We start from the raw sequence: 27804 nt of genomic DNA, 5'->3' as shown, positions 1-27804 counted from the left end.
TTTTTTTTTTTTTTTTTTTTTTTTTTTTTTTTTTTTTGGGATAGAAATTAGCTATTTGCTTCTCAACTAGTCAACTATAGCGAATTCCCCAAAGTTAGTCATTAATTTCAAAATTGCAGGTTTGCGCTTCTAGACTTTTATTGTAGTATCAAATTTATATGTATTCTTTTAAGTTTTGGGTTAAAATGGATTCAAGTTGGTGTATTTGAATGGTTTTTTCTAATCTTCATTAGTCCTCTACTTGTTATAGTGTAACAGTGGGCTTAGTTCCTGTATTGTAGGCATCATCACTTTTAGTTCTTAGGTCCTTATTTTAATGAGATCTTCAAAATTTACCGTTATTCTTTAGAAATCTTAGTTGATTAGGGTTACTAATTGAATTTTTACTTGCTATTTTTCTTTTTATCCCCAAATTGCACTCTACCACAGTGGTCAAATGGAGGTCATTTGTCTACATTTTTGCATTTTTGAGTCTCTGGTCACTAAGTTGTGAAGTTTGAGTGCAATTTGGGGGAAGAAGAGAAATGAAGTGTGAAATTTCATTACTAGTCTTGGTTAACTAGGGTTTCCAAAGAGTAAAAGTAAATTTTAACAGCCATAATAGAGGAACCAAAAACACCGCTTTGTTGACAACTCAAGGACTAAAAGTAGTAAAATGCATAACATAGGGATTGAGTGTGCTATTATCCTATATTTGAGGGACACAAAGTGCAATACTGCAATTTTTTATTCTATTTATTTATTTTCAAACTATTCCTTATTTTCCCCCAATTTCAAGAGTTGCCAATATCATCTCATTTGAATGTTGATTTATGGTTTGAAATGAGAAGAGAATAGATATAAACTGGAGTAGAAGAGACATGGCTAATGAAATTACATAAATACCCTCTTAACCAGCCTACATTCTAAAAACCCAAAGTGTCTTCTCTTGCTCATTCTAATACACTCTTTGAATTAAATTGTGGAGATGAGCTCAAAAAACTTTTAAAAGCTGTAAGCTCTTTTCATAAACCTATCCAAACAAAAAATATTAGTGTAAGTACTTATTAGTAGTGGATAAGCATAAATAAGTTGAAAATAAGCTCATCCAAGGTGTGCCGTAGTATTGAAACTTTTATGTCTTAATGGTCTCAGAGTTAAGTTGGATTAATAATTTGTTTCTTGGAGCATTGAACTCTTCCTTGTTTCTCGAAAGCTAAAGTGAATACAAGCAGAACTTGAACTTATGCTTGTAGTGGCATTTCATCTTATAAAAATAGGGAATGCAGAGATCCTTACATCACTTATCTGAACTATGCTCTTTAACTGTAAAAAATGTAACTTATTATCAAGTCCTTCTGTCCTTGTGATAACACCAAAGTTAAAGATTATGCATGAATGACTTAAGTGACAGCTATGGTGTAAAATTTGAAACTGAACAGATTCTTTTTAAGGTCAGTTTGAGACAAGGAGTCAAGGAATTGTACTTCATTATAATGCTGACATGTTGGCATGACCACAGTTCAGCATTCTGCTCTGTATTTTGATAAAGTTTTTGCCAATTACATTTTTTGTTGTTGCTTGTGCACAAATTTAAAATGATAACAACTACATGATCTACTTAATATTGTAATTGAAGTGTGGTCAGATGTGTTTGACTGAACCTTTTAGTGTCTAAGAATTCTTCGACATCTTTTAAGCATTTAGTTGCACAAGTTATATTACTGCTGGAATGGAACTTTGATTGATCAGATAGCTTGTCTTTTTGTGCTCTTGATTTCATTTTAAAACTAAACAGATCGAGTTTGCAATTTGGCCATCTTCAAGTGATAAATAGCCTTTTTCTTTCAGGGCCATATTAGCTTATTTTGTTTGGTATTTGTTGATAAGAGTTTCCATTAGTTCATGTGAATATCTGGAGTGCTGATTAGACCTTTATAACTGCCTCAACTAATTGTATTCATATGGAAGTATTTTTTACGTGTGTTGGGAAGTATGAGTCTAATATTGAAGTAATTCTAGGCATGCAGAAAAGCTTTATAAGAGGATTAGGCTGTGTGATTAAATAACCACATACAAGGGGGATCAGGCTCTATGATTAAATAACCACTTACAAGGGGCTGCTACCAAATGTTATGGAACACAAACAAAAATTGATTACTTGTTATACTTCATGCTTTGTACTTCTATCTTCATTATATTGTACATTGAAATGAAATGTTAGTAAATTCTCTATTATATGCATGTATGTTGTGAATGAAGGTGCAAAAGGGGTTTGGGTGTTGGCATTTGTTTGATGATATTGCTGCTGCACCCATTAATTTACAACATACCTACATACATTCTGCTGCAGGTTTCCTTGAATCTCTATGGAGGGACGTAGATATGCACAGATTCCACTGTCAGTCATCGGATGAGCTGAATCTTGTAATTGTATCCCATGGACTAGCTATACGTGTGTTTTTCATGAAGTGGTTCAAGTGGACAGTAGAGCAATTTGAGCATCTAAATAATCTAGGGAACTGTGAGTTTCGTGTTATGCAGATAGGACGTGGTGGAGAGTACAGCCTAGCAGTCCATCATTCTGATGAAGAGATGCGATCTTGGGGGCTAACCCCTGAAATGATTGAAGACCAAAAGTGGCGAGCTAATGCCCCAAGAGGCGCTTGGAATGAAAATTGTTCATGGTACCTTGATGCTTTTTTTGACAGTTATGCTGTGGAGTCAGATGATTGTGGTGCTGAAGACGAAAAATAAAGAAATTTAAAAGCTGGTAGGCAAAAGATGATTCTGATTCTCATTTGTTCTTTCTTGGTATGCAATGCTGCAAGTCATGCCTAAACTAGTTTATGAACAATTAATTCACCTCTGCTGAAGAGATGTGGAGGTTCCTTATAATCAAGCATTATATTCTTTGTAAATTTAAATTCTAAATGTAGCTGTTGTAATGAATTGGCTAACATTTTCAGGAAAATAATGAAATTTAGCATTACCTTACCATTGTGTATTTTACAGAGGTAGTATTTAATTTTCCAGGCATTTAAACATTTTCTTCCCCAGTCTCTTAGATGCATGCATTCATGAACTTTACATCGGAGGTCCTAAAATTAAAGTCCGCTAGATTCATAAATTCATCACTTTAGTTGAGTTTTTGTGGAGAAAATGATATTTAAACCTCAAATATTAAGTTTGTGTTCAAACTTATACAAGGGATTGAATATGGACCAACGTTGTTTGATACTCATTCTTACCTAATATGGGATCAAATTTTGACAAACAGGCTTGATGAAATTACTTGGACATTGCAATGACAATAACATTTTTGTTTTTATTTAATTTTCCAGGCATTTAAACATTTTCTTCTCCGGTCTCTTAGATGCATTCAAATGAACTTTCCATGAGAGTCCTAAAAGCTCACCAGATTCATAAATTCATCACTTTAGTTGGGTTTTTGTGGAGGAAACGATATTTAAACTTCAAATATACTAAGTTTGTATTCAAACTTATACCAAGGAATTGAATATGGACCAACGTTGTTTGATACTCATTCTTACTTAATATGGTATCGAACTATTGAATTTTGACAAACGTGGCTTGATGAAATTACTTGGACAATGCAACGATATTATGTTTGTATTAAATTACTAGTATTTTATATGCGCGATGCACAAAAAATATATGCCACTATTAATTAATATTCATATAGTTGTATATAATAATATTATATATACACACACACACACACATAATTTGTTTGACGAGAATGATAATACAATATTTATAACACAATATTATACTAAGGGATTGAATATGGAGTAGCGTTGTGGGATCAAATTTTGACAAACGTGACTTGATGAAATTACTTGGATATAGTTCAATGCAACGATAATAATATTTTTGTTTGTATTAAATTATAAATAGCAGTGGGATGAATAAGTGAATACTAGAATTGAAGGAATAATGGAAATTGATGTTGTATTGTATTGGTTGGATGGTGATTGGTGAATAGATTCTTCATTCCTATATTCAACTGGGAGCCTTCCATACGTTAGTGGGTGGACCAGTAGGTGGGAACATTTTGCATGCACACTTTTAAATAATTGGGCGCTTTAATTTGTCGGATGGTTTAATTTCGCTACTTTGGCAGCGACACTACTCACAAGTAGCATCCAGAAAACAAAAGAGTAGTGTGTACTTTATTGTTTTCAATCATGTCGTGAGTGTCGTGTTGTCTAGATATTTGAGTTGACTTGGTTTAAGTTGGTCTTTTGATCTTTGTATTTGGTTGATACCGCGGAATCACAGCTCAAACCCATCATATCGCTCTGTCCCTTGGAAGATGCTACTTCCATTCATTTGCATTTCCATGGAATTAGGAATTTAGGACTTCATGAAATTAGGATTTTGGGAGAAATGGTATTAGTATTAAATACTTAATTAAGTGCTTGAGTTCACAGTTCACTTTATATTCATAGTATATTCACAGATTAATTATATATTCACTAATTCACAGATTGACTATATATACACTATTTACAATTCACAAATTGACTGTATATTCACAAATTCACAGACTCACAAGCTAATAAGCATAATGATTAAATTAATAAATCCACAGATTCAACCATTTAATCAACATTCAACAATATATATGATTAAATGATTTTAAATCCACAGATTTACTAATTCACAGTGAGAATATGTGAAGGCTAAATTTATAAATCCACATATTAAATCAACAAATCTACATATTCACTTACTCACCTATAAAGGCTGTGAATCCTGTGATGGTCCTGATGATGGAGGGATTAGAGGCCTACAACCGGACGCTTCATTGGACCGGTGATAGAAGACTATTGGCGAAGCTTCGGACTGGTACAGTGGCGACCGGCGATGGAGATTAGCGGAGGAGGACGACCGACGAAGCTGCGTGGACTACTGTGGCTAGCTGACTGTTGTCTACGAGAGTTCAAGAAGGCCGGACTGCAGAAACTGAGATTAGTGACTAGCGAGACTTTAGGTTTAGGGTTAAATATTTCAATTTTCGTCCAACATTGCAAAAACAATGTTGGACGATATTTAATAATACCTACCATTTTACATTTCACTTACCGGTCAATTTAGTTTTCTATCCAACGGTTGCATGTTGGACGAAATTTCCGTCCAACATTTAGTGTCGGTCGGAATTTATGTCAACTTTCTGTACATTCCTATTTGCGATGGAAAGTTGTGATTTTTTCAGATTACCGACCAACATTATTGTTGGACAGAAATAGCGAAATTTCCAACAATGTACGTTTAAGTTTTGCACCAAATCTTTTTTTTTTCTCCCCGTAGTAGGTAATGTACTTTGAAGTTAAAATGTAGAGTTTTTACTTGCAACTTCAAGATGATGAAAAATACAACCATATTATTAATATATATTGCAGGTTTATTTTATTATGATGTGATTAATTTTTTTGTGGGTGTACTTTTTACCGTTCGACACAGTAATTAATCTCCTCGTTAAATTTTAGCCTTGTAGGCACTTATAATTAAAATTTAAAGTTACTCCATATCCAAGTCTCTTCCACTCAACCTGATGTGATTAGTTGATTTAGTTAAAGTGTGTATATGTGTGTGTTAATGATTTGTTGTGTGTGTTCACACGTACCAGCTTTTTGAGTATGGTCTATATTCAGTGAGAGTGTAGTGGACGTACCAATCTCTTTGATTTTTTTGTCCCCTTGCCTTGGGGGTATGGTTAAAGCAAAAAGGAAAGGAAATTCGTTTGTCATTTCAAGGAAATTTCATATGTAACTCCTTTGACGGGTAATGCTTTCCCTATCGCAGTCTTTGTACTGGTCGTGCTTTTGAATTATTGACACCTAGAGCGCACGTAAACGGACATTTTTTAAGAAACAGAAAATTACGTGGAGTGAGAGTCTAATTAGCCATACTAGCATAATTCATTCACTTGAAAATATGGATAATAACGTAAAACAATTGATAAACGAATTACTAATATAATTTTAAGATCAAATTTAATGATCAACTTTGGTATGAATAGACTATATATATATGTGTGTGTTAAATAAGAGCTTTACACTCACATGAGTTGATTTGAATATAATTTAGAATTTTAGATTAGTTTCACAGTGATAAGATTATTGGATGTCGTACAAATATATAGAGGCATTGCATTTGATTTTGTAATTTATTATTAACTAATACTCACTATGTTGCATTTTATGTGTCTAGTTCGGTTAACGAGGTTTGATAGAAGTTTTTTTTGAATTCAATTTTTTCATAACATTGAGTTTAATATTAGTATATAAAATTTATATATTTAGAAACTACACTAAAAGTAGTATAAAACACAATTTTAAATTTAAAAATAATTAACAACTAATAGAGAAAATAAAAGAAGAAGAGTTAATTTGACTAATAATAAATAGTATACATGAGTAAATGACAGGTAAAATATGACATAGAAAGTAGTTGTTTATTACTAATTGTGTGATAGTGTTGTATAGTAATTATTTCGACTTTCCAGCATAAAAAAAAGTTAATATAATATTCAGTTAGCATTGTTACTACGTTGTTAACGTCGTGAATTGTAGATCGAATAAATTATATTCTATATTATAGGTAGTCTTCTCGGTAATCCGTATAGTATATATTCTTAAAGTAAGTAGTAACCCCGGTTTACGGCATGGCATGAGTTGTATATATAGAGCTCCAAGTTGGGCAATTAAGGATACATAAAACACAACACTGTACTGCACAGACATAAAGCTAGCTAGAATAATAATTAATTGAAATATGATGAGGAGGCATGAAAATGGCGGAGGCCAAACACTGAAAGGCAGCAGCAGCTATAATAATAATAATGGGGAGGAGGAGGAGCGAATTGGAATTGGAAGGAAATGGGTTCCGAAGCGCATAATTGTGGTGCGGCACGGGGAGAGCTTTGCGAACGCGGATGTAAAGGTGTTCAGTAGCACCCCCAACCACATGATCAAATTAAACCCAAAGGGCATCGGGCAGGCCCGCAAGTGCGGCCAATTGATCAAGCAATTGGTCTCGGAGGAGGAGGATGAGGATTGGAAGGTGTTCTTTTACGTGTCCCCCACTGCCCGAACTGTGGAGAGTCTGAGAGAGATTGGGCGCGCATTTCCCAAGCGTCGGGTGGTGGGCGTGAAGGAGGATCACGCCCTGAGAGAGCAGCATTTTGGCAACTACAATGACCCCCCAGCAATATACAGGATTAAGGATGAAAGAACCACCTATGGCAGGTTCTTTTACAGGGTTCCCGGAGGTGAAGCAGGCTGCGAGGTTTATGATCGAATTTCTAGTAAGTATCTTAATTATCTCATCATTCAATTCATTCAATTCGTATATATATATGTTGATGATTAGCTAGCTAGCTAGCTAGGGTTACGGAATATATATATTACTTCAATTGAATTGAATTATATACATACATACATACAGGTTTTGTTGAAGGTTTGAAGAAAGACATAGACGCAAACAAGTTCGTCCGGGGGGTGCATGATGATCCGGCAAGTGAATCGCTGAACCTGGTAATCGTATCTCACGGATTCACGGCCCGCGTGTTTCTGATGAAGTGGTTCAACTGGACGGTGGAGCAATTTGAGAAGCTGAACAGAATGAAATCCTCCGAGTTTCAAGTGCTGCAGCTGGGGAAAGGCGGAGGAGACTACAGCCTGGCTGTTCACCACGACGATGCCAAACTCATGGAATGGGGACTTTCAGCTGAGATGATTGAGGACCAAAAGCGCCGAGCCGCAGGACAACGCGAATATTGCCAATGGGACACCCACCGTTTTCTGCACCTCTTCAGAGATTCCGAGGATGATGATGATGATGATCACGACATTGACATTCACATTGCCGCCGCGCCACCCAAAACGCCCGCACCCGCTCAATTCAATTCAATTCAAGCAGTTGATCCAAAATGTTGATGTGGTATTGTACTGTGGTGTCCCTATATATAACTGCTACCTACTACTCAGCTTCTAATAATTAATTTACCTGCTGCACTCTGCTGTTGTATCCTCCTACTATGTATACTTTCAAATTCTACTCCCTTACTTTTACTCTATAATGTGCCAAACAAAAAAATATATATTTTAAGTCTCATAGAAGGTGTCAACATAAAAGATTTTTGAGGAGTAGAAGTTGAGAGTAAAAAGTCTGAATACTTGTAGTGTTTTCGTCTTCCACCCCTATTTTATTCAATAAAGTTAGTTGTGTATCTTCAACTCATTTTATTTTAGAGCAATCCCTTGTAACGCAATGTAATAGTTAGTTGATAATATATATTATTTATCAATACAATGTATTTCTTTTCTTTGCTCCTTTTTGTTTTGTTTTGTTTTAATATTTCTTTTTAGATTTAAAACTTATTTGAACCCAAAAATAAAAAATAAAAAAATCAATTACCTTCCCATGAGCATGGGCAGATTCTTCTAGAGAAGGCAACCAAGATCTAGTCGCCTTCTCCCAGAGCCCGCGAGGGTGACCATTTTGCCGGATATGGCGATTGGCGACGACCGATCGAAATGGTCGCATGTTGCCGGAAATTTAAAAAATGAGTTAATTGTTTTTTTCTTCTGATTTCAGTGGCTTAATTACTTTTCTTTTTTTCCCGAGTTCGGTGACTTATTTGGAGATTATTCGAATTCGATGACCTAATTGCTTGTTCCCAAATAGTACGATAACTTATTTGTAATTTATTCATTTTTCATATAAATAATTTGCTTTATAAAATAAAATAAAAATGCAATGTCAACAATTTCTATTTATATGGACACCATATCAACATATATTAGTAAGTTATCAGCTTTTCATCCAATAACTTACTAAATGTCCTAATTAGTTTTATTTTTTTTGGTTAAATTCAAAATTTTAAAATATCCTATATAAAATAGGTGAATGAATATGAATAGTTTTACATTGTGCTTGGTTGGAGAGAATTATAATTTCATTCTCATCACTTAATTCCCATCTAATTATGAAGGCAACTAAATTCTTTCGTTTGATTGGAGAGAATTATAATTTCATTCTCATCACTTAATTCCCATCTAATTATGAAGGCAACTAAATTCTTTCGTTTGATTGGAGAGAATTTCAATTCCACAAAATTACAATTCTCTCATTTTTCATGGAATTAGAATCCATGCCTCTCCGGAATTTTAATTCCATGGATTTTAAGAAGAAAAAATTATAACCGTGAGATAAAATTACCCTCCTTTTGTAATCTAAAATTGATGTTTGACCTTCCATTATAGATTATAACATGTATTATTCTTTGACTACTATCAACAAGAACGTCGTTCCTGAGCAATAATCATTCTAGGTCAACCTTAATCAAGTATATTTTTTCAAAACTTTTAAGTATTTAATTTTTATATGTGTATAGTGTATTTGCCTAAATTTTGAAAACAAAATTTTCATTCTATGCATCGATGGTGGGTGTGTTGTATAATGTTCAATCTGTGCGTTGAAAATTTGCATTGTTTATAAGATTAATAATGACTTAATTATTTAATCAAAATTATAATTTAATACTTAGGGTGTATTTGGAAAACAGGAAAATGTTTTTTTTTTTTTTTTCAGAAAATAGTTTTATTTCCTTTGTTTGGTTGCATTCTGAAAAACTGTCTTTGTGCGTTTGGTTTATTTTCTGGTAAATGAGAGGAAAATGAGTAGAATTGTATAATTATATATTTCTATTATTTTATTTAAAATATAAAAATATATAAAATAATATTAATTATTATTAAAAAGAAAAAGAAAGACAAAAAAATTGTCGTTGCTCTAGTTTCGGCCGAAAACCAGTCCGTTGGCAGGAGAGGGAGTAGCCGTCCCTCACACGGAAAAAGTTTCCAAAAAATGACTTTCAGACCGTATTTTTAGAACGTTGCCAAACACCAAAAGTCCGAAAATAATTTTAAAAAATTATTTTTCGAGATACCAAACACACCCTTAAGTAATTCTAACTTGCTGTCAATGAAATTCGAACTCCAACACTATCTGACTTAAATAAGGCAACAAACCACAAGTTTAAGTCCCAAGCCATCTCTTTTTTTTTTTTTTTTGAACCAAACGACCGAGCTCTTGGCTCTTTGGCCAGCCCAACGAAGAATGCATTTTATCTCCAACTGGCTTCTCCTTTAGAAATCATCAATGGCAAACAACGAAGAAGAAGAGAGAAGTCTAGAGGAGCAGCTGGAGCTTCAGCTACAAGAACAGAACGACTCTCTCCGCGACCTCACCGAAGCCCTCTCTTCCGATCCTTCCAATATCGAACTCCTATCGGTTCGCTTCCTTTTACCTTTTAGCCCCCCTGACCTAACTAGGGTTTCATTTTCTATATTTCTCTCTCTCTCTGCTATGCCTATTCTTGTAAATAATGTTCCATGACTTTTGTTTTTGATTGTTTACATGAACACCCACCCCCCATTCAATCTTTCCCAACCTCTTTCAATTAATTAAGTGATCTAGGCTGACTAAATTTTCAAGTTGCAACTTCTACTAATTTTGGAACAAATACAATAAGCTATTATCTCCTAAAATAGTTGAGTTTAGGTGGTAGAATCACTTGTCTCCTCATAATACCCCACCCTTTTAACTGCCTAAAATGCTAGGATTTGGTATCTTTGTTCAACATTTTGATCTTGCATTGAAAGCTGGGCTGACTTAACTGTGCAAAAGAAAGACCCTTTTCTCATTTTCATTGAGAGTTGAGGAATATGGTAGAATGCATACAAACCAAAACCCAGGGCTGTACATCTGGAAGTCATGGCACCAATGAATTTGTTAACTCTTGTATTCTTGTTAGGTGCAGCAACCTGAATGAAATGGCTTAATGTAAGATAAAACCTTAACAAATATGGACACTATTTACTATTTACTTGTATGAACGTATGTATTATGTTCAATATAATTGTGTTGTATAGAAACATAAACAGAACTTTGAACAATTATATACTCTTATGTTATGCATGCATTGTATGCCTGGCAGTTCACTAAACTGCATTGAGGTCATGTGCTGAAGGTCAGATTCAGACAACTTTAAGTTGCCCTTTTCCTTTTATTGTTTTCTCCTAAATGTACCTTAACGTTTTTTTCCCTTTTATTTTTTTCTCCTAAATGTACCTTAATGTTTATTTTATTTTATTTTATTTTTTTTATAAGAAAAGTGTCACTTATTCTGATGCTATTAGGCGTAGAGTTGATATCATTGATGTTAAAATAGTAACACTGCATTATTGCTTCTGCTAGTTTTGCACACTGTTTATTCTTGATTTTTGATAATATCATATCAGGTTCAAGAAGAGCTTATACAGTCTATCAAAGAAGTGGAGGAAGGGCTACTTCACCTGAAACGCGCAAGATTACTAAGAGAAGTTGATAATGCTATACAAGGGTCCAAAAATTTTTCTAAGGATGCCAAGGTTGAGCCTCTTGATCCAAAAGTTGTTGCAGTACATCCCTTTCTGGATCAAAATTATTCAGATGTTGAAGCAGAACCGCATGCGCCTGTGGATCCAAATTATTCTGTTGGATCAAAATGTAGGTTCCGCTCTACTGATGGACGATGGTATAATGGATTGATTGTGCAGCTGGAGGGTTCTAATTCTGCACTGGTTTCATTCCTGACTCCCACATCTGAAAGCATGCTGGTAGGTACAATTTCCTTTTTGTCATGTTTCTATGCTGCCATTTTTCTTAGCTTCATAAAAATTTGTGGAAGATGAACCTCTAAATTAATCAAGTCCATGATATGCCAGGTTTTAGGCATTTCTTTTTGTTGTTTCATTATTTAAAGGAGTGCCATAATATTAAACTTGGTGGATCTCAATACTGTATATTGATCAAATGGATGCACTTGCTTAATAATTTGACATGCATTGCCTCAATTTGGTTCTTATATGTTATTTAAGGCCATTATGATTGGGATATATGAAAATGATCACATAGAATATGAGTTGTGGACTTGTGATTGGTGTTAAGTTTGAAAGATTCTCATTGTAGAAAATAATGTGATTACTGATTACATAACAAAATGTTACCCATACCAAATAATGAATTCTAGATAATATATTGTATGGAATTTTGGTTTGTTTTCTGGCCCCCAACTCACCCAGTCAACCTTGTTTGTTTGCACCACATATTGGTTTGATCAATTGCCCAAATTCCATCATATGTTCTACTTGTATGAAACATTTTAATTTTTTTTTTAAAGAAATAAAACTTTTTAGGGCGAGTTATTCTCAACATTGAATATCTTAGTGAACTATGCGACCTTTTGTGAGTTCTAGCTTATGATGAGCTTTTACAAGCTCACCCTTTTCCACATTTGTTGGAATCATACAAGTCAACCCACTTGAAGTCTACACTTTTTACTTAGTATGCCTGTTTGAAGAGTGCCATTTTTCATGGCCTTAGAGGTCAGGCATACAGGAATTTTCCTCAGTTTACTATGTAAACAACACTTCTATGTTAGTCATGTCTTCTTTTGTTTTTTTTGTTTTATTTTTTGTTTTTGTTTTTGTTTGTTTTTTTTTTTTTTGTTTTGTTTTTGGTTAGGTTTCATTTAGATATTGATGTGTTCATTTTCTTTTCAGCTTTTTACCTTTTTCTTGTCCATCTTTAAGTTTCTTTATGTTAATCATATCATTTTGATCCCATAAAGTTCCACTAGAAGCTTCTTGAAGATACTCATTGCCTATCCTATGATGTTCTTTCTGTATATATGCTATACAGTTCTAGTGGAATATATTATCATATCTTTTGCTCCACACTATTATATATATTTCGTCTTAATGGAGGTATTTATCTTTTCTTCTCTGTGACTTGTACTCAATATAACTTTATTGAAGGGTTGCATCCCATTGCCATGGGACAATGGGCAATCAGGTTGGTCAAAAAGCATGTCCATTCTATATAAAAGTATAAAACTATATATAGCTTAAGTTATGCATATTAGACATCTTTTAACATCTTATTGTTTTACTGTATAGAATACTTAAAAATTTAGTAGCATCATCATACTAATGATAGATCACCCAAGTGCAGATGTGCAAGTTCTTTCTACAGCAGCGTTGTCGGTTTGGTAGTAGTTGCCGCTTATCGCATGGTATGTTGGAATGCAGAAGTAACCCTGACAAGTGGATCTTAAAATTTGGTTTAAGAGACAATGACTACACAGATTTGTGTTTCCATTTACTTGGAAAAGAAAAATATTGTAGGTCATGAAGTAGGTAAGCAGCAAACAAAAAGGAAATTTGGTTTATCCAGAACTAAAATGGGTAGTGTAGACTTTCTTCATGCAAACAGGGAATATGCTGAAGTTCCTAAAAGGTTCTCAACTCATGTCTCTGATACCACTAAAGTGGTGATGAATGGTAGCATACTTTTAGACTTTGAGTAATAGAAAATTTTTTAGGAGCTTGCTGCAAACTATAATGTTATGAAATAGAGGGATTTTTTTGTACTTGTAGTATTTTCTTTTCTAGAACAGTTTGCAGAGTCTGGCATACTTAAACATGTGGAATAAAATCATGCTTTATTTTAGAAGTTATTGCTGTAGAAACTTTATAATTATTGAAATGTTGATACTCAACATTGAACTGGTTTCAAATGCTTATACTAATGCAGCTCTGCTGATACTTGCATTTTTTGCTGTTATGGTCCATGAAGTGTATAAGCTTACTGATAGTGAGTTGTTATCTCAGGTATTGATGTCCCAAAATCTTCCTTAAAGAAGTTTGTCCCTACTGTATGGGGTCCATCAATGGTAGGGTCCAGTATTTGGGCTCTGGCAGATAGCAAGGTTGGCCTTTGGAGAGAAGCTGAACTGGAATCTTGGGACGAGAATCTCAAACTGGGGCGTGTTGTATTCCGGGATAATGGAAGTTGTATAAAACTTGGGGTGGAGTCTATTTCTCTTTCTGAGTATGCAGAGGTGAGTGATGAAGAGGAGAGTTGTGCAGGTTCTGAGCAGTCTGATTCTAGTGACTATGAGGAGGAGGATAGTCCACGAGGATTGGGATTTGTAGAAAGTACAAACCTGCAAAGTGGTGTCCAGACAGAGACTACACTTTTTGCTAAGTGGGAGAATCACACCCGAGGCATAGCTTCGAAGATGATGGCAAATATGGGGTACCATGAAGGAATGGGGTTAGGTGCTACTGGACAGGGGATATTGGATCCTATTTCTGTTAGAGTTCTACCATCAAAACAATCTCTTGACCATGCTGTTGAAGGTCAGAAAAATGAAGAAGCAAAAGAGCATCATGGAAAGAAACGGAGTAGGGGAGGAAAGAGGAAACGCGAGAAAAGGTTTGCAGAAGCAGCAAGGGCTGCTAAAGAGGAAGAGGAATTGAAACCAGATGTGTTCAGTCTTATTAATTCCCAGCTTGCAGTTCATGCTGAAAGTTTAAATGGGAGTTGGTCTTGTTCGAAGAAGCATGAGAATAAAGGAGAGTCAAAGAAAGAAGGAGGTAGGCGGGGTCTACTTGCTTATGAAGATGAGATAAAAGAGTTGAGGATGCGTGTGGAGAAACTGGAAGAGATGGTGAATAGGAACAGGAGAGAGAAAGTAGTTTTTGAAGCAGCTATGAGGAAACTGAATGAGACTCGGAAAGCTCTGAGTGATGCTGAAGCTGCTCATGCATCTGCTTCGAGCGAAGTTGTGAATAAGGAAAAGGAGAAGAGATGGCTCAAGTTCTGAAAGAATTGGTTGCATCAGTGGCGTGGCTTGGCTTATTTTGATATGGTATATGTAAGTGTAAGCAAGCGAAGCGAGGCTCAGCCACCCACCCACGGTGAATTAGTTAGTAGGTTTAAGATTAAGTTTGATAGTTCACATTATTATTATTATTATTGTTATTGTTGGTGAGAATTGAATTTGATGAATAGGATAGGGAATGTAATGAAAACAGAGAATAAAGAGATGCTTTACCCTCGCAGGCAGGCAGGTATGAGATATGCCTATATTCAGACTAAAGCAAAGCAATACTTTTCTTGATGGAGAGATGAGAAGAATCCCTCCCTGTCCCTGTCCCTGTCCCTGTGTAGTATAACTAAACTAAACTTGCTATTATAGTTCAGATAGATCAGAGAGTGAATGCATTTTTTCATTCCTACGAGTACGAGTGGATAATATCTATCAATAATAATCTCCCCTCGCCTTTCTGAATCCAAAGGCCACAACAAATCAACAATGATAGACTGGGCTCCGGAGCTACTGGGATTGATTCTCTTCATCCTACTCTCGCCGGGAGTAGTTTTTCAGTTACCGGGAAACCACCGACACGTGGAGTTCGGCAGCTTCGCCACCAACGGAAAAGCCGTCATCGTTCACACTTTGATTTTCTTCGTCGTCTTCACTATACTCATTTTGGCTCTTCGAGTGCGAATTTTCTTTGGCATGTGATGTAATGTCAATCTTTTTCTTTTTCTATTTCAAATTTTATTATTATTCGTCTCATTTTTATATAACAATTGTGTAATATAATGGCAAATTTAATTTGTTAGTTGCCACACTTGGATTGGTTCACATGCAGATTAGATTTTTACTTGGAATAATGATTATTAATTGATTAGTACACTCACTGGGCTGCCATGCATTTTTCTACTGTATATCTCCATTCGCACAAAACAAATAGGAAATAAGGGGTGTATTTACATATGCCGTCCTGCAAATTTTAGGCTTATTTGGAAAAAAAAAGCTGGATTCAAACCACAACGAAAATTTTGGATATAGGTGATGACAACTATATGAATTGTATTGAATAAGATAGTTAAAAAATGCAGATTACAAAGATATATATAATGAGAGAATATTAGGGAAACTAGAATAGGGAAATCACATGAAGCCTAGAATAGGGAGCCATAATAGAGTCCTAACCTGTAGCTTGTCTCTAAGAAAATAAAATCTAGGATTGGGCAGAGCTTTAGTAAAGATATCATCAAGTTGATCTTTGGTTGAAATAAAGTTGACTTGAATATCTCTAGAAGAAACTCTGTCTCTAACAAAGTGATAATCAATCTTAACATGTTTGGTACGCGCATGGAAAATCGGATTTGCAGACATGTATGTAGCACCAAGACTTTCACACAATAACTTGGGAATAGAAATATTATGGATATTGATCTCACGTAGTAAAGACAAACTCCAAATTACTTCAGCACAAACATCTGCTAGTGCTTTGTACTCAGTCTCAGTAGAAGATCTAGCAACAATTCTTTGTTTCTTACAGACCCAAGACACAAGATTGGACCCAAGAAACACAACATAATTACATTAACACTAGTTGACTTTCGGTCTTCCGGACAACCAGCCCAAACCGAATCAGAAAAAACATGCAAATCTCTAGATACTTTCTTATTCGCACAACATAAGTGATAGTTCTCTTAACATACCTCAATACTCGTTTCAGTTGTTCCCAATGTGAAACTATAGGAGCATGCATATGTTGACACAGTTGGTTGATTGCAAAGGATAAATCTGGGTAAGATCCTCATACAAGTCTGCACTGAAAGGAATATATTTCGAAACAAAAATAGGAGTAGATAATACTGTGCATTCTGCCATTCCAGCACGTTTCAAAATATCAGTCATATATCTCTGTTGTGAAAGTAGTATCCCATCATCACATTTAACTGTCTCAATACCAAGAAATTAAAGAAACCAAGTTCACCAAGATCCATAATCGTAAAAGCAGCATACAACTTTGATAATAAATGAGTTATAAGATCTGGACCACTCCCCATCACACGTATGTCATCAACATAGACTAAGAGGTATACGTAAGCATAATCGAGTGAGTAATAAAACAGAGATACATCTGTTTTGGATGCTTTAAATGCAACAGAAAGTAAAAAGGAGTGCAGACAATTGAACCAACCTCTAGGAGCCTGTTTTAAGCTATACAACAAATGTTTAAGCAAGCAAACATGAGTGGGATACTAGGCATCAATATAACCAGGGGGTTGCTTCATATACACAATTTCAGACATATTGTCATTTAGAAAGACATTAAAGACATCAAAATGTCTAACAACCCAACTAGAGGATATAGCTAAAGACAATAATAATCTGACAGTAGTGCGTTTGACCACAAGGTTGAATGTATCAAAGAAGTCCTAACCTTTCAATTGTACCATCATCCTTTCATTTTGTGTCTCTCAATTGTACCATCATCCTTTCATTTTGTGTGAAAGACCCATTTGCATCTAATGACATTCATTCGGATCTAGAAGGAACAAGACACCATGTCTGATTTTGAAGAACATTGAATTCTTGATCCATTGCCTCACGTCATTCGGTGTGCTTAACTGCTTGAGTGTAACAAGTGGGTTCAGTAGGACAAACCTGAGCAGTTAGAGCTATAGGGGGAGCCTGAGACTGGCTCCGAGTAGCCATGGCGTGAGTACGAGTTGATGACCGAGCAGATCTGCCACGTGGGCGAGGAGTATTTGTAGGAGGTACGGATGGTGATGGTGTGGCAGGGATGTTAGACTTCATCACATATTCGGCCCATGGTGTATCGCAAGTATGCGACACCACCTGCAATGGAGATTTAGTAGCAAAGGGAAAAACCCCTTCATCAAATCTGACATGCATGCATACATAGATTTTATTAGTCTGTAAGTCCATGCACCTATACTCTCTAAAAGACTCTGGGTAACCTAGAAAGACACAAGGAGAGGACATATAGTCCATTTTATGACGATTATAGGGCCTTAAGTGAGGATAACATACAACCAAAGACACGAAGAAAAGAATGGGAATGAGGGGATTTGTGCAGCATAAGATGAGAGCTGGAGTTATTTAACATAGAAGAGGGCATTTTATTGATTAAATATACAGTAGTCTCAAACGCATAATCCCAAAACTTAGATGGAATAGAGGCATGAGCCAGGAGTGCTAGACTAGTTTTAACTATATGTTTGTGTTTTCTTTTAACACGACCATTTTGTTCATGAGTATACGCACAAAATTGTCTATGATGGATCCCTAACTGAACAAAAGATTAACGTAGCTTTTTGTATTCAGCTTCCAAATCAGAATGAATGGATTTTATTTTTCGATTGAATGATCTCTCAACAAGGGTACAAAATTTATCAAAAATAGCATAGAGATCAGATTTCAGTTTAATGGGAAAGAACCAAGTGTAGCGAGAGTAATCATCAACAAAAATGACAAAATCACGATAGTCATTTGTAGACAATAAAGGAGCTGGACCCCAAATATCAGTGTATACTAAATCAAGAATATTCAAACTAGATGACTCAACACGTGGCAAAGGAAATCGCGCAGATTTTCCCAATTGACACGCACTACACAAACTAGAATTATCACGAATATTATTTCTAGACCCACTAACCGAACATAACTGAAGAACGCGACTAAGGACACGATGATGAGGATGACCTAGCTAGACGGTTATGCCAAACATATGTAGAAGCACGAGCTGACAGAAAAGTAGAAGGAGAGGAATTTGGAACAGGAAGAGTATAGAGCCCCCCAGAGCTACTGTCCTACAGAAGGATTTCCTTTGTGGTGATATCTTTCACAGCAAAAAAGGAGGGGTGAACTCGAAAAACACTTTATTATCTGATACAAACTTTTGAACAAACAATAAAGAGGTTCACAAACCAGCAACATGGAGAATATTAGATAACTTAAAAGACCTAGATGGGATATCAAAAGTAGCATGACCAACATGACTAATAGATAGTCTCATACCATCACCGACACGTAAAGTGTAATTACCCGTGTACTTCTCCGTGGTAGAAAGGACAACTATGTCCGGAGTTGCATGATTTGTGGCTCCAGTGTCCGGTAACCAAGTCTGAGAATTTGATGAGACACCCAAATCATTCTGAAACACCAAATTAGCCTGAGGATCCGAAGTTCCTTGAACGACGCCAAAACCAATTGGCTGCCATATGATCGAAACTATAACATATGAGACACAATTTTTCAAAGCGTAGAAAACAATTGGCTGTCATGTGACCGAAGCCATTACAAAGTTGACACTGAACATCAAAGCGACGAAAACAATTCGGTTCTAACTTTTCGCGTAAGCCACATTTCTCAAATAACTTTCTACCAAACTAAAATAATAATTATAACTCTACAACTCCAAATATTATTTAAGTTTTCATGGTACGTAATACATCTAAAACATTAATCTTCATTACTATATAAATTTCCATCACATACTCATAGTAATACTAATAGGCAGACACAAATAATGGATAATCAGTTACATTGAGTAACTTAATTTGCTCCAGTATGCATGTGGGTTGAAGTAAACACCAAACTGACCAAAGCCACCACCTTTGTTTAGAGGCTTGAAGTTGGATATGATCATACATCGAATTGAATTTGCAGCAGATCGAAGTAGAACCTAGATTAGACCTGGAAGCTATAGCTGTGGTGTACCAATGGTTCTGAGCTTTTCAAAAACAAATAACATGATGAATTTAATATCATATCACAATTAACATCCTTTGAATTACTTGATCAAAAAATCAAAAGTTTATGGATAACTATTGACTATGCATGCCCTACTCCTACACCAATAACTCTAAAACCACCCCTCAGATCAGAATTCATATTTTCTATCTCAACTATTGCCTAGGCAATTGAATTGGGACATATGATTTATTATGATTATTAACATCTCTCCCAATGGCAATTCAAATCTTACTTTTAAAAGTGGTTTAGTACTTTACCATCAATTAAATTCTCGAGAATATGCATGTTTTCAAGGAATCACACACACGTACTACATCTTTATGTAATGAATCATATTGCAAATTAGGTTATGAAAAACCTTTAACTACATACATACCTAGATGTAATTTTTATTTATTTATTTATAAACAGTGTGAGAGAGAATTATTTATTTATTTATTGGAGCACTACTGACTCTGTTACAAAGTAGTCTCGCTACTTTCTTAACCTACTGAAGCACAAAGAGCAAACCGTGACAGTGTAAATCGAGACATCCGATGTCACTAGACCACAAGGTCTTTGACAATTATTTATTTATTTATTTATAAGAGATAGAAATACATAATTAAATAAATTTAGTAGATTCTTAGTTACCAAAAAAAAAAAAAAAAGAGAAGAAGAAAGAATCCTACATCCTCTCGGTGAATTTCAATTCAAGCATTCTTGTAAATAATCTTTTAAATTATTCTGAATAACTTTGATTCATCATGTCTTTAGAGCCCTTCTTATCTTACCATAATCACAATAACATTAATCTAGCTTGATGCGGCCATCCTTTATGCATTCTTACCTTTTTGCTTAGTATATATGCATTATTATATTGTAGGATCTCGTATAATCATATCCTCATATTTCGATCTCTTCTAACCATTTGAAAGATACATAATGCCACCGCATATTTTTTTTTAAAATTTTTTTCATCATTATGCACGGTTGATTTTGGCTAGATCAATGGTTGAGATTTTACTACATTTTTTTTATCTGAGAGCTGCTTCGCATTTGATCTCTAATGTGTGTGTGTGTGTGTGTATATATATATATATATATATATATATATATATATATGTATATATATATATATATAGAATTCAGTTTCTGTGTAGTAGGGTGTCTCCCGTGCGGTTGCTGTAGTTGCGGAATTTTCTTCTTAAGGTGCGTGGTTTGTATGCTTAAGGTGCGTGATTGTTGAAACTTAAGGTGAGTGAACCTAAAGCTTAAGGTGTGTGATTTTCCTTCTTAAAGTGCGTTGTTTTCTTTTTAAGGCGCGTGATATACTGATATGTATGCTTAAGGTGCGTGAGTTGTTGAAACTTAAGGTGCAACATTTTAAAATCTTAGGTGCGTCGGTCTAAATCTTTAGGCGCCCGTGGTTTGTGTTTTTAAGGTGCTTTGTTTGTGTTCTTAAGGTACGTGATTTATGTACTTATGGTGCGCCATTATAATGCTTAAGATGCGTAATCGCACAGGAACCCTTCCCCGCACATGAACTCTTCCCTATATATATATATATATATATATAATAAACCTGAATATCTTGAGTCAGAGTTAATAAACCTCAATAAGGTTTGCTTTGTTTCATTAATAAATCTGAAATTTTTTTGAGTATTACTGACTCGATTATAATGCAGTATCTGTTCATAGCTACTTCCCATTATCCATGTGGGAGTGTAAACCGGGGCACCGGATGCCACTAGACCACAAGGTCTTTGACAATAAATCTGAAATTTATTTCCCAGATTTACATTGAATTAACTTTTCAAAAGTCACAAGGTGGTTTAATAAAATACTCCGTAATTTTAAAGAACATATCCAAAATAATAAGCATGCACGCCAATTTCTGTAATCAATAGCTTGCCTGAGTGCATGATATTATTTACACATGTTTTGGTAGCAGGGAAATTAAGAGAGATGTGATAATTATAGTGATTAGTGAAAGAGGTGGGCAGGCATTTATATACACGTACATTTCCATGAACAGAATCTCACGTGCTGATTCTTGTAAGTTGTACCACAGAAATTTTGTAATGTACAAATTGTATCTATCTATCTATCTATCTATCTACTGTGATTGCGATATCAAAAAGATGTGATGTTATGCTATGCTTTGCTTCAAGCAACTATATCGTGAGCAAATTGGAAACAAGTTGTAGCTGTATAGGTGTGGTACGGTGTGTCACAGAGGCCGCAACAGCGGGTAATCTTCCAGAAGTTGTCGCTCTGATAATGTGTCATTTTCATTTTGTGGAGTCCATAACACCTCAACTGCCTGCAAAGATCGAGGTTGGTTAGTCACAAAATGAGGAAATAGGCCAGCCATCAGTTCTCAATGTCTTTTACTTTGCTTACCAGTGTTCTACTTGAGGGAATAGAGGCAACATTTTGCAATGCTTCCTTCAAATCTCCACTGCCATTAATGGTAGGCAGCTTATAAGCACCTTCAGCAGCCACCAAGATAGTTACCTGAACAATATATAAAAATAGTAAGACCAAATTGATATTGAGAACAGGAGAATTGCATAGCAACAAAAACAGGATTATGCAGCATAGTGGTTGAGGTAAAAATAGATCATACAACGGGGCTGGATGCCTGAAGCCAAAGCAGATATGATGCTTTTCTTTTTGTATCTTAATGGGAAGGTGCAGCAGCAGTGCAATCCTTAAGATTCCTCTTCAATCTTACTGATTGCTTAATTTTAGAGGCCTATTTACCCACTTTATTTTATTTTCCCTCTAGTAAGCCTTCTCTGCAATTAAAAAGTATATTAAGAATTTTAATCCTTACCACAATATATTCATTGCTGAATGCATTTGCTCTCTGGCTCATTGAACTTTGCCTTTTAATGTTATTCACATTGACAAGTGTTTCTTCATCAAATTTACCACGCTCCTCAATTGAGAGCTGATTGAACCGTTTCTCACCTTCTTCCATGCTCTTTTTAACATCAACCTGTATACAAGGTAGAATAAAGTATAAGGTTTAATACACTCAAAAAGGGGAGAGAGGGGTTCCTAATGCATTGTTTTTAAAAGATGAGTTGTGAAAATTTAAGTGCAACCACTAAAATTTCAACAATATAACACAAAAAAGGGAAGAACAAAACAGTGATAGCCAAGCTAACAGGGCCTTATTGAACCCAAACCTAGAATTTTGGAGCTATGTACTTTTTTCATTATTTCACAGACCATTAATAAAATATGTTTTAACAATGTCAATAAGGAATTAGATGGCTTACAAAAAAAGAGTGTAATGTTGTTCAATTTTGAACCACTGATCTTCAAGGATGGTACTTCTTTTGTTTGCCTTATGTCCCAGGGAAGCTAAATGATCTACACATCCGTTCCCTTCCCAGAAAGTATGTTGAATGTCAGGCTTCTTTAAGAAGGTTCACCAACTCTATCGGTGCTGTCATTTTTAATTGCTCTTATGAGAGCTATTGCATCAATTTCTACATCAATATTGGAGATTTGTCTTTCTTTGGATAAACAGATCCCCTAACAAGCCCCCATAACTCAGCTGAGTCACTCTCTGTTCTGCTAATATTTACACCAACAGAATCGTGATCTCTAATCAATCCACCTGCACTAGCTTTATGAGAGCATCCACTAAAGAGGGTTATTGGGAAGGGGCACATGTCTGGGGGTCTCTATATTCTTGACACCACGAGGCTGAAATTTGTGGCTTGTTCTAGTGTTGTCACCCTGTTTGATGCTCATTGTCGTTTAGGCCATCCTTCCCTTCCATTGTTAAAGACATTATGTCCTCAATTTCAGAGTTTGTCCTCCTACAAACTCTATAGGGCTGGGTTGTATATTCTCTTTTGTGAAGAATGCACAGGATATTCATAAAGTATTCTCTTTACTCTCTAACACTAACCATCTGGGTTTAGTTTCAACTGCCCACGACATGGAGAATTACATTTAATATGCTTGGAGTACTGAACAGCTTCATGGAAATTTTTATCAAACTGGCTTTGTGCATGCATGCATGTGCAAATGTTGGGTGTGTCCATGCACATGTGTGTGTTTGCCTGTGCAAGGTGTAGGCATGAGCATGTGTTCTGTCATGTGTGTGCATGTTTGCATGCATCTGTATTATGTGTGTGCACGTAGTTAAAGACCATACTTGACACTGTAGTATCTATTTTGAGTTTTGGTGCCTTACAATTTTTATTTCTTCCAGCCCCAACAAAAGAAAAAGAGAAAAATGATCACACCCCCACCAATAGCAGAACATCCGCCCCCCACCCCCAAAATAAATAAATAAATAAATAATAATAATAAAAATAAAGAAACAGTTCTGAAGTTTGAAAATATAATTTTGGGCCATCTTTGTCCTGGCTGGCTGATGACGATGAGTGCCAAATTCCACTACTTTATAGGGGCATTTTGTGGCAAATTTGGGGTTGGATTTGTTCTTATTGTGTGCAAAATGCCTTGAATTGTGATAAATTGTGACAAAGGACTAACTAACTTTGAGACTTTTTTTTTTTTTTTTTAAATGTTTTGTAGGTAAATAGAGCTAAAACAAGGGTAAAATGGACAAAATGGAGCGAAAATGGAAAGGAAGCAAAAGTCTGCTATTACGAGCTTTATTACGCACATAACAAGGCTCGTAATGCCCATGATCAGAAGCCCAGTTCTGCTATTACAAACTCTATTATGCTCGTAACGAGGGTCGTAGCAAGGAGCATTAGAAAGCCAGTTCAGCTACTACAAAAGGAGCTACACACATAATAGGCCTTGTAGTGGAGAGCACCAGAAACCCATCTTTGCCATTACGAGCGGTGTTACGCTCGTAATGGGTTGCGTAACAACCAACATCAGAATCTTGTTCCTGCTATTACAAGGCACGTTAAGCACGTAACGAGCCTCGTAACACAGGGGAATCTGGAACCTATAAAAGGGAGAAGTTAGAATTTTCAAAGGAGTTTTTACTTTTTCTAGGTTTTCCTTAGACTAGCACTAGCTTTAGACCTCTTAAAACACTTTTAGCATTTAATACTTGTCAATTTCATTTTACAATTACAAGATTTACTTTCAATTGCATATTTGGATCAAAGGATTGAAGAATTTCCAATTCAATAGATAAGCTTCCCTCCATTTACATTTCTTGCAATTTTGTCTTTTACTTTGATTATAGTGCTTTATTATCTTGTGTTTATGATGCATTGTGCTTTCATTATTGAAAGCCCTGTTATTTCATCCTCTATGATGTGTGAGTAGATTCCTTTTGGAGGGTGATAGGGATGTAGATTAGGGTTTTAGGAATTGTGGTCTTGAATTGGTTGACTAAGGGGGATGAGACTTGATGTGTGATGATGTTAATCAACATGATTGGGTCCCGATTAGGAAGTGAACCTAATCTAGGCTCGAGGGATTGATCAACCATGCTTGGCCTTTGAGAAAAGGAAAGCATGGGATGTCTAGGACACCAAGTGTTTGATAAAATGCCCCTTAGCCATTTATGAAGCATGAGAATGTCCTTTAAGTGCTCTAAGGGTGTAGAATGACCTTGAGAAATGCTTCCTTTTAGTTCATATGACATCCTTCATCTAATCAATTAAATCTCTCCATTATTCCCGATTCGATCACGGTTCTTAATCCTAGTTGGATTTCCTATTCCCCTCCGCCTTTCTTTTATTGTGTTATCCTATTTCTTTCTTTATTGCATTCATTATTGCACTCTTCAAACTCTTTGCTTGGGGTAGATTTCCCATAGTAGGGCTAGTACCTTGTGCTTGAGAAACAAGCCATTCAACTCTTATCGCCAGTCCTTCAAGAACGATAGCTGGTGTGAAGATACCCTCTCACACACAATCACACCCCCACTACCACTTCCATCACTAGCCATGAATAATCAGACCTAAGGAATGGTGGGATACAAACCCTGGGTATTTAGACCTGGGTCATTTTGTTATTTTAAACAGAGTAAGTATTTTTATTCTTAGTCCACCTCTAATGCCCCATTTTGTGAGTCAAGTTCTCAATCCCATCACTGTTTATTTTACACCAAACATAGGATTGCTAATCAGATCCTATCTAATCCCATCAAATCTTTACTGGAAACCATATGATAACCCTTAAGAAGTAGAATAAAAACTTGTTCTCTTGCATATTCTTCCAATTTTATTTCACTATAGAAGTATGAGAAATACATTAGAAAATCACCAGACCTCATGATACCCTAGATATTAAGTGATAGACTGATAGTCCAAGATGAAACAAGGAAGTCACTTGTCCAAAAAAAAAAAAAAGTGAAAAGAAGTTACTTGCTCTGTTCACATTTCACAACAATAACACTTTATAAACCTAAATCACACATCACAATCAGGCAAAAGAGATGAGGGGCGAAAAGGAAGTAGTGCCACGACTTACAGATGAATAAGCTGAGATGCAATAATCAGGATGGCGAAGCAAGGCTAAAGTTGTCTCTGCAGCCAGAATGAAAAAAGTGCAAGTAATTAGTTATGCCACACACTACTGAATACAAAGTTATACCAAAATGAATATATAGCCAAAACAGGTCAAGAATAAAACTAGGAAGGAAAACAGTATTTTGTACAGGGAACAGGGAACAACTAAGGAACCGAAAACAAACTTGAAATGGTCAATGAATACAATTACCTGTCAATACATAGCTTAATCCCTCTGGTGTGGATGTATCAGCTACTTGTGCAATCCGGTTCAAGTCCCTCTGAAGTGATCTACCCAAGCCCAATAAGCCAACCTGAAGAAAATAATGAACAAAAGCATTGTAAGAAAATGTGTCAATATTTGTGAAGGAGCGATTGGAGAAATGTGCAATGAAAATGCAGCCCACAACTCCACATTAGAGCAGGTTAGACCTATAGCATTTTCTTTATTTGTCATTTCAATAAAAACACAAATGTTTATTAGTCCTTAGCAAGCACATTATAAATTATAGGCATGAAGGCAATATTTTTGTATATATTATGGTAAAATTGTTTGCTTTTTCAGATGATTCTACTCTGGCATTTTAAGAGAGAAATGTCCCGGCAGAGATGCAACAAGAAGTAGAAATGTCCCCTTTCTTCTTCTTCTTCTTCTTCTTCTTCTTGTGTTGTGAGCAACCATGGAATTGAAGACAAGGCAATTCAATACAAATAAATGCAAAAAGTTAAAAGTATTAACAGCATCCATTGGATGTAGAAAAGAAATAGAGTATTTGATTATACCTGCAGCTTAAGGACAGTTGTTTTGTCAGTAGCTGTGAGCACACTGCCCTCAGACCTGTCGGATAGGAAGCCAGAGACGAGAATGAAAGCAGCGAAGCTCATCATTATGAGAAAGAAACTGGAACCAACCCCAACAGCAGGACCTACGTAAACCCCACCTCCTCCTCCAAATCCAAAAGGGGAGGGGGCATAGTAGGGCACGGAATACGAAAAGCTGGGGCCCGCAATCCGGGTGGAGTAACTCCTGGATGAGGATGAGGAGGATGAGGAAAAAGAGCGTCCGCCGACTCTGCCGCCGGATGCGGCCAACGCCGAGTTGGGATCGTACATTAAAAACAGACCGACAAGCAGGGCGGCCACCGCGGGCTTACGCAAAGCCTTGAGGGCATTCACAATACCTCTTGCCACAACCTCAAACGGGTCACCATTATTATTATTATTATTGAGAAGCTTAAGCTTAGCAGAATTGTGATCCTCCTGGGTGGAAGATTTAGAGTTGGCGAAGAGGCATTTGAGATTGAATTTCGAAGAGGGTCTATGAAGCCTCCTAACGGTAACGGTAGAGGAGGAGAGTGACAAGGAGGGGACCCCGTAAAGAAATCGAATTGGACTTGGTGGCTGCAGTAAATGGTGGTTCCATTTGAGGTTTGATTCTAGCAAAAATGGAGCAATCGCCATCGCTATGAGGAGGTTTAGAGGAGAAGAAAATGGGTTGAAGAACAGAACAGAACAGAAGAGATATTTTTGGACGAGTAGTATAAAGAAAGAAAGAAGACCACTCTTCTCCAGAACCAGTAGGAGGGAAACCAAAGCTGTGGCCTGTGGGGGTGGGTGGCTCAAACCAAATTGGAGCCGAACGTGTGGGTAGATTTGAACCTCATCCTTTAGATTTTTTTTTTTTTTTTTAATAATACTTAATTACTTATGCTTAGATTAATTCCTATGAAGGGTCATAGCCCCTTCCAAGAAAGACCCTACCTAGTACCTCCACATTATCTCTAAGCTCATTCATCAAATCAACTAAGCTAATTTGATTTTCAAGTAACAGGTCCTTCTCACTACCAAAGTCCAAAATACACACAT

General features: G+C 35.9%; 4 protein-coding genes across 5 annotated transcripts in view; 3 read left to right on the top strand and 1 right to left on the bottom strand.

Annotated features, from left to right (window-relative positions):
- LOC116031342 (phosphoglycerate mutase-like protein AT74) overlaps window positions 1–2976 on the top strand; it is a 4743-nt gene extending 1767 nt beyond the window's left edge. Inside the window, exon 2 of the mRNA XM_031273500.1 lies at window positions 2333–2976. Coding sequence (XP_031129360.1) covers window positions 2333–2736 — 404 coding nt within the window. The 3' untranslated portion in view covers window positions 2737–2976. The remainder of the gene's footprint in view (window positions 1–2332) is intronic.
- A 3739-nt stretch (window positions 2977–6715) lies between these two features.
- On the top strand, window positions 6716–8342 carry LOC116031370 (phosphoglycerate mutase-like protein AT74H). The gene is made up of 2 exons (XM_031273552.1): window positions 6716–7315; window positions 7456–8342. Exons 1-2 carry the CDS (start codon window positions 6784–6786, stop codon window positions 7944–7946), a joined length of 1023 nt encoding a protein of 340 aa, XP_031129412.1. The 5' UTR covers window positions 6716–6783; the 3' UTR covers window positions 7947–8342.
- Window positions 8343–10077: 1735 nt separating this feature from the next.
- Window positions 10078–15472, top strand: LOC116032430 (zinc finger CCCH domain-containing protein 22). 2 transcript variants are annotated; one of them, XM_031274979.1, is made up of 4 exons: window positions 10078–10305; window positions 11316–11672; window positions 13069–13129; window positions 13728–15472. In XM_031274979.1, exons 1-4 carry the CDS (start codon window positions 10174–10176, stop codon window positions 14723–14725), a joined length of 1548 nt encoding a protein of 515 aa, XP_031130839.1. In that variant the 5' UTR covers window positions 10078–10173; the 3' UTR covers window positions 14726–15472. The 2 variants fall into 2 exon arrangements, with proteins under 2 accessions (XP_031130839.1, XP_031130840.1); XM_031274980.1 differs by lacking the exon at window positions 13069–13129 and having other exon boundaries at window positions 11316–11676.
- A 5962-nt stretch (window positions 15473–21434) lies between these two features.
- Window positions 21435–27532, bottom strand: LOC116032373. Its single transcript, XM_031274886.1, has 6 exons — window positions 26722–27532; window positions 26150–26252; window positions 25901–25956; window positions 22308–22472; window positions 21872–21985; window positions 21435–21791 (listed from the first exon to the last, which is right to left on the bottom strand). Exons 1-6 carry the CDS (start codon window positions 27397–27399, stop codon window positions 21699–21701), a joined length of 1209 nt encoding a protein of 402 aa, XP_031130746.1. The 5' UTR covers window positions 27400–27532; the 3' UTR covers window positions 21435–21698.
- Between the last annotated feature and the right edge of the window lie 272 nt (window positions 27533–27804).

This window comes from Ipomoea triloba, chromosome 10, assembly GCF_003576645.1.
Source record: "Ipomoea triloba cultivar NCNSP0323 chromosome 10, ASM357664v1".
Classification (NCBI taxonomy): Eukaryota; Viridiplantae; Streptophyta; class Magnoliopsida; order Solanales; family Convolvulaceae; genus Ipomoea; species Ipomoea triloba.
The sequence above is the reverse complement of the archived record's forward strand: the minus strand, read 5'-3'. Positions and strand labels throughout refer to the sequence as shown.

What these genes read in the sequence shown, in the direction of transcription:
- LOC116031370 (XM_031273552.1), top strand. Translation starts at nt 6,784, where the DNA reads ATGATGAGGAGGCATGAAAATGGCGGAGGCCAAACACTGAAAGGCAGC. An exon ending in GGTTTATGATCGAATTTCTA is followed by an intron (nt 7,316 to 7,455) that starts GTAAGTATCTTA and finishes ACATACATACAG; the next exon opens with GTTTTGTTGAAGGTTTGAAG.
- LOC116032430 (XM_031274979.1), top strand. Translation starts at nt 10,174, where the DNA reads ATGGCAAACAACGAAGAAGAAGAGAGAAGTCTAGAGGAGCAGCTGGAG. An exon ending in CCAATATCGAACTCCTATCG is followed by an intron (nt 10,306 to 11,315) that starts GTTCGCTTCCTT and finishes ATATCATATCAG; the next exon opens with GTTCAAGAAGAGCTTATACA. An exon ending in TAGTTGCCGCTTATCGCATG is followed by an intron (nt 13,130 to 13,727) that starts GTATGTTGGAAT and finishes TTGTTATCTCAG; the next exon opens with GTATTGATGTCCCAAAATCT.
- LOC116032373 (XM_031274886.1), bottom strand. Translation starts at nt 27,399, where the DNA reads ATGGCGATTGCTCCATTTTTGCTAGAATCAAACCTCAAATGGAACCAC. An exon ending in CAACTGTCCTTAAGCTGCAG is followed by an intron (nt 26,253 to 26,721) that starts GTATAATCAAAT and finishes TATTTTCTTCAG; the next exon opens with GTTGGCTTATTGGGCTTGGG. An exon ending in TTCCCTCAAGTAGAACACTG is followed by an intron (nt 21,792 to 21,871) that starts GTAAGCAAAGTA and finishes CGATCTTTGCAG; the next exon opens with GCAGTTGAGGTGTTATGGAC.